The 5,662-nt window shown below is 35.7% G+C and overlaps 1 protein-coding gene across 3 annotated transcripts; it reads right to left on the bottom strand.

Moving 5' to 3' along the window:
- Positions 1 to 323: 323 nt before the first annotated feature.
- LOC107862670 (SNF1-related protein kinase regulatory subunit gamma-1) lies at positions 324 to 5,561 on the bottom strand. 3 transcript variants are annotated; one of them, XM_047405915.1, is made up of 7 exons: positions 5,188 to 5,272; positions 4,793 to 5,007; positions 3,589 to 3,761; positions 3,115 to 3,318; positions 2,735 to 3,010; positions 1,252 to 1,415; positions 324 to 829 (listed from the first exon to the last, which is right to left on the bottom strand). In XM_047405915.1, the coding sequence occupies exons 2-7, from the start codon at positions 4,962 to 4,964 to the stop codon at positions 532 to 534; spliced, it is 1,287 nt and encodes a 428-aa protein (XP_047261871.1). In that variant the 5' UTR covers positions 4,965 to 5,007; positions 5,188 to 5,272; the 3' UTR covers positions 324 to 531. The 3 variants fall into 3 exon arrangements, with proteins under 3 accessions (XP_047261871.1, XP_047261873.1, XP_047261872.1); XM_047405917.1 differs by lacking the exon at positions 5,188 to 5,272 and adding an exon at positions 5,136 to 5,153; XM_047405916.1 differs by having other exon boundaries at positions 4,793 to 5,561.
- Between the last annotated feature and the right edge of the window lie 101 nt (positions 5,562 to 5,662).

Raw genomic sequence — 5,662 nt, 5'->3', positions numbered from 1 at the left:
TATCACCATAGTCATTTGCAACCATCACCACAATCATCACTATCACTGACTACTATTTACGATCATCACCATAGTCATTTGCAACATCACCACAATCATCACTATCACTAACTACTATTTACGATCATCACCACTGATGTGCATAACAAAAATGCATTATCCTATTAGTTATGAAGCTTAGCTCAAAGCAGAAATTGCCAATTTCTTCACAGTTTAGGACCTCTAAAATTTTCACTTAAACTCTTCTGAAAACATTTATCTTTTGAAGATTGAAATTCATTATGTCAGCAAATCAAAAATAGAAACATTAAAACAGGCAAAAGTAGAAAAAGAGCCTATGCATTTCTTTCAATTTCAACAATACCACAAAGGGTCTTGTGTGCAAAGGACAGGAATCCACTTGTAAAAAACAAACCAAAATTACAAAAGACTCACCCTGCAAGAAACAACCTAATACACATTATGTTAAAATTATTCAGTTCACTAGAGAAAGTAAAGGATCAGCATAAAGTTCTTAAAAGTTGTTAGGACTTAAACCCTGCTATTTGCTGGCAATGGCAAAACACCATCAAAGAAATCACCAAAGTAACCACGCGGCTCGTGTACTAGCTTTGAGATTATGTCTCTGAGTGTGATTACCCCTTCGAGATTTCCCATGTCATCGACAACGTAGATCCTGTGGATCTTCTTCGAGTCGAGCTTCATGATGACTTCTTTAAGGCTGTTGTTTCTTCTGCAAGTAACCATGTCACTTAAGAACAGCGAGTTCTTTTCGTGCTCCCCCTGATATTTTCGAACTGATGTCAGGAAGTTCTTTGCTGTTATAGATCTGCGGAGTGATGATAACCAGTTAGTGAATGAGGATGACCTTCTGAACTCACATATATTGTATTTTATGACGGAGAAATGAAATGATACGCTTGTTAGATATTTCACAAGATGAGTGATCCGATGAAATGTCATAAGATGGGATGTGCTCAGTGTGAAATGTGAATTACAAAGAAATCAATTTCACAATTGGTACAGATTCAGTAAAAGAACGGACAAAGACAAAACGAAGGGCTTAAAACAGATTGGAGGCTTAAGACGAAAATATGCAATTTAAAGCATATTCAGATTTAGCTTTACACTGTGTCTAGAGAAGTACGTAGTACTGCTGTCTTTGCATAGATATCCTTGAAATTATATTATTAGCTGTGTGTGTTTATTAAGTTGTTGTGAAATATGAAAAACTACGAAGGTCTAAGCAACCTGTAGTCCCTGTAGATTTCGGGAGCAATCAGGAGGAACTGAATATCTCTGATACTTATATTACCAATAGCTCTCCTTCCACCACTTTCGACCACGGGGATTCCTCCAACACCATTCTGTCTCATCAGCTTGAATGCCTGCAGCACTGGTTCATCCTCAGCCACCTGAAAGCAGAACAGAAATAGAGCTACTAGGTTATAAAATCGCGAATGCAGATATGTTAATGAGCATCAAAACGAAGCATCTCTTGCAAGTTGCTAGGTAGGTGCTAAGGAAATGGATGTCCATTGCATGTTAAAGCAATCTCTGGTTCATGCGGAGTTCTTAAAGAATTTTGGTGCTGTCGTCAACTTACTGTTTTTAGAACTAAACATATCCTTGCATAACTGTCCCACGTAAATATCAATTCTATGGTAAAGTGACAAAGATGCTTAAAGAAATTGCTCATTTAAATGTTCCATCGCTTTGCCAATCTAAATCTTCCTAAAATGATCTTAAAGATAATTGTTTCTTGACGACTGCAATTGCAAGATATATCAACAGCACAAAATATTAAGATCTTAAAAGATTTAACGATTTGGAACAGCAACTGCAAAGGTAAAAAAAAATTGCTAGAAGAAGACAAATAAGATGCTTGGTAGCTTGTATCTCAATCAGTCCTCTAAATTGAGGCAGTTCCTACACTACTTTCACCAATCCAGTCCGGCAAAAAGCGTGTAGGTGAATTTACGAAAATAACATGATGATGCGAAAAATTGCAACTAAACTTTCAAAGAACGAACATTGTACTCCAATTATAAGGTAATTTCTACACGTATCACTTAAAAGTTATTCTAGCAACAATATCACAGATGTAAGATCAGAAGTTCAAGCTACTCAAAGTAGTTATTGCTCTTGTTGCTTTGTGATGGCAGAAAGTGAACTTGTTGAAGGTAACAACTGATAGATTCTGAATGTAATATGCTATTCCGCCAAAATGTCTAGATATCTTTTCTTCAGGTTCTCGCAATGATGTGTTTGATCATAAAGTACAAAAAGCAAATAACAATCAAAGTGAATCAGCTACTCACGACGTGATTGCTAATGGATCATCAGCAGTGCAGCCAAAGTAGGGAGCACAAAACAAAGAAAATAAAAAGAAATAAAATGGAGAAAACTTGTAAAAGCACAATGAGAGCATATAAATCAGTCCATCAGGTAACCATTTGCAGCAAATACGTAGAACGGCTAAGCACTCTCAATTTTTTGGCATACTAACTACTAGCACTCAGTTTCGTGTAACCAAACACACATAATAAAGAAATAGAAACACAAGAAATTTTAAAATTGAACGTCTTTCAGCAAAAATTGCAATCTGATGAACCCGATAGAAAATAGGTCCACAAAATAGTATGTTCATAGATAGTGGAACAGTTACGCCATTATCTGCAAAGAACAAAGCACATGCTCAATGGCAGAATCATACAAACTCTAGAGCTCATACCTGAATGACGTTATTTGGCTTCATTAGAGGGAGACCAAGTTCAAATAATTTCTTAGAACCCCAGCTCTCGAACCAATGGAGACCAGCACATTCTTCTAGCATGTGTATAACAGCAGATTGAGTTATGATGTTAGCAATCTTATATTCCCCTAAATCAACCACAGGAACACTCTTCATCTTGTATTTAGATAACAAGAGAAGCATTGTCAGAAAGGAGTTTGATTTCTGCAAAGCCAGAAATGGGGCCCAGCGGAATGAACCTGAAATGTCCCGAACCTAAGTAATCACATGTTAGTCAGCACAATTGCCCAAACAGCCTTGTAAAAAGGAAAACTGGTAGCTGTTCATGGAAAAATAACTAGTTGAGTATAGAGAATAACCGTTGTATTCTTGTAGAGATCCGACGAAGTTAATGTCTCAAAAAAGTTTCCACAAGTCGCTGTTGGAGATTCAGGATGCATACTTCTGAATCTTGGAGAAGAGACTCCATTAACAGCTGCAGCCAAAGCAGGACTGAGTATGTTTTCTGCTCCAGTGATTAGCGAATCAAAATCAAAAGCAGCGGTGCCCTCCATCTTTTCCGACTGCAAAGTGTGAAACTGTTTTGAGCATCTTGATAGGAAAAGCATGAAAAACAAGAATATCACCGTCTTTGTGACAATTTATTAGACATTGACCATTAGAAAACTCGTTTTAACCTTTCCCCAACTTTTAAAGGCAACACATGTTCATCAATTCCATTGAAGTGAATGAGATAAACATGTGAGATCGTCGGAGGACTGAAGGAAACACCAACCAACTGGTCCGAAAAAGAGAAGACACAAGTTTAATTATGACTATGTATAGGTGCATACCTGATGGAGGATCCATACCACAATGCCAGCAAATTCTACTATGCCAATATATCTATCAATCCAACTAGCATCTTCAGGGGCATCAACATCCACAACAGGTGCACCAAGTATTTTGTGCTGTGATAGTAACTTAACAGCTTCGGCCAAAGTTGCATCAGATTTTATCTCAATAACTGCAGAGAAGAATAAATATATCATTGACATATAAACCATACACACTCTACAAAAGAAAATGACTACTAAATCAACTCGGGTTGATGAGGTCGCGGACTTAGGTTGCTTGCAAGGAATCGCAGAGTACAGAAGACTTCTATAGTTTTTAAGATTCAGTTTCTACTCATTATAAACAATGCTTAACTAACCAAAATGATCTATTAAACCTCCTTACAACTCTTTTCTTCATTGGATAACCTAACCATGGTGTTCAGGCCAGCTTGCAGACCAACTCTCCTAAGTATCTGTTATCTCCCACCATCACAAGGTGCCGAGTAACTTTGTCCATCAAGGATTGGACAGATGGGCAAACCTCCCCCACACAGGGAACAAAACACAAATCATGATCCTTACACTGATCAGATCTCCAGCTAGCATTATTTTAATGATTCAATTAGTAAAACGTCCACCAACAATCATTTTTAATTAGAGCTGATTGAGCTAAGCAAATCTCTTTGGCAACCTTTGTCCCTTTTGTTATAGTTCCTCTATTGAATCATCCAGAAAATTTTATTACTGCAAATCAAGAACTTATTGTATAACAACAATATACCCAATAAACCAACTAGTGCAATCCCACAATTGGACTCTGGGGTAGAGTGTACGCAAGTCTTACCCCAGGCAGAGAAATTATTTTCGATAGACCCTCACGTCAAATCAAGAACTTATTATGCATAGTATAAAAAAAAACACGTAAAGATTATTCTGTGTATTACAAATCACACCCAAAAACAGAAATATTAAACCAACCCCAGCTAGCACAAATCAAACGCTTGATACCCTTTATTTTAGTGATCAAGAAAATCTTTTCTCTGCCTGACACACACCAAATCAAGAATCTCCTATACAAATTAAAACAAAAAAAAACATAAAGATCATGTCTTTGTGTGTGATTAATCACACCCATAAGCAAGAAACAAGTAATCAATGATGAGATGATTTTGCAAATATGAACATAATTAATTAATTAATAGTATTGTGTTCTTGTGACCTTGATTAGAAGGAGCAGGAGGGAAATCAGAAACAGGAATGTTCTCAAAACAAGCGTTGAGTTTCTCAGTAGGACTAAGCTGTGGTTCTTGTATATCCCATAGATCTTCCACTTGCATACCAACTTTTGCTTCTGGGCTTCTTGGTGTTTGACATCCTTCTTCCATCACCATCTTTTCTTCTTTTCTTTTCTTTCACTCTGGTTATTGTTACAGCCTGCTGACAAATAAATCAAGAATTCAGATGCTACTTTGTTGCTTTTTAAGAAAGTAGTAGTGATCCAATTATAACACTAAAATATTTGTCAATTATTTAGGTATTAATACTACCAATAAGAATTTTACCAATTAAAAAATACTTGAAAGAAGATCCACGTAAGATTATGATATGGCAGACCTGAACTGCTAACACTCATGCATAAATGTACTTCTTTTTCATTTTTTACTTCTTTTTTTTTTCGGACTGCAAAGACAGTTAAGCCAAACTAAGTTATTTCATGATTGATTATTTCAGAATTAATTATATTAAAATTAATTTTGAAATTAATTATTTTTTATTCTTGATATTAAATGAGTGTGAAATGTAAAATAAGCCGCCTAAGGAGCACTGACATAGAGTTTTTCTTTTTTCCTTTTTTAATAAAATTAATAAATTAATCTACTAATTTTTCTTTAATTTAATTAATCAGATAGATCGGAAGAGAGATGTGAAGTAGGACGTTGAAAGTGGGATGATTGGGGTTGTAGTTTATTCTTATCCATTGTTTGTTTTGTTTACAAGTTCAGAAAAAACATTAAATAAATGAGGGTAGCTATTACTATTGTGATGATGGCTAAGACTTATCCTATTTTACTTGCAAACAAAAAGGACA

Source organism: Capsicum annuum, unplaced genomic scaffold, assembly GCF_002878395.1.
Source record: "Capsicum annuum cultivar UCD-10X-F1 unplaced genomic scaffold, UCD10Xv1.1 ctg82438, whole genome shotgun sequence".
Taxonomy (NCBI): domain Eukaryota; kingdom Viridiplantae; phylum Streptophyta; class Magnoliopsida; order Solanales; family Solanaceae; genus Capsicum; species Capsicum annuum.
Note: the sequence above shows the minus strand (reverse complement) of the source record. Positions and strands in the feature narration are given on the sequence as shown.

Bases quoted from the DNA above. Each gene is read 5' to 3' on its own strand.
- LOC107862670 (XM_047405916.1), bottom strand. From the start codon at position 4,964: ATGGTGATGGAAGAAGGATGTCAAACACCAAGAAGCCCAGAAGCAAAA. The intron at 1,416-2,734 runs GTATGAGCTCTA...TTCTGCTTTCAG, and splicing joins AGCCAAATAACGTCATTCAG to GTGGCTGAGGATGAACCAGT. The intron at 830-1,251 runs GTTGCTTAGACC...ATCACTCCGCAG, and splicing joins GAAATCTACAGGGACTACAG to ATCTATAACAGCAAAGAACT.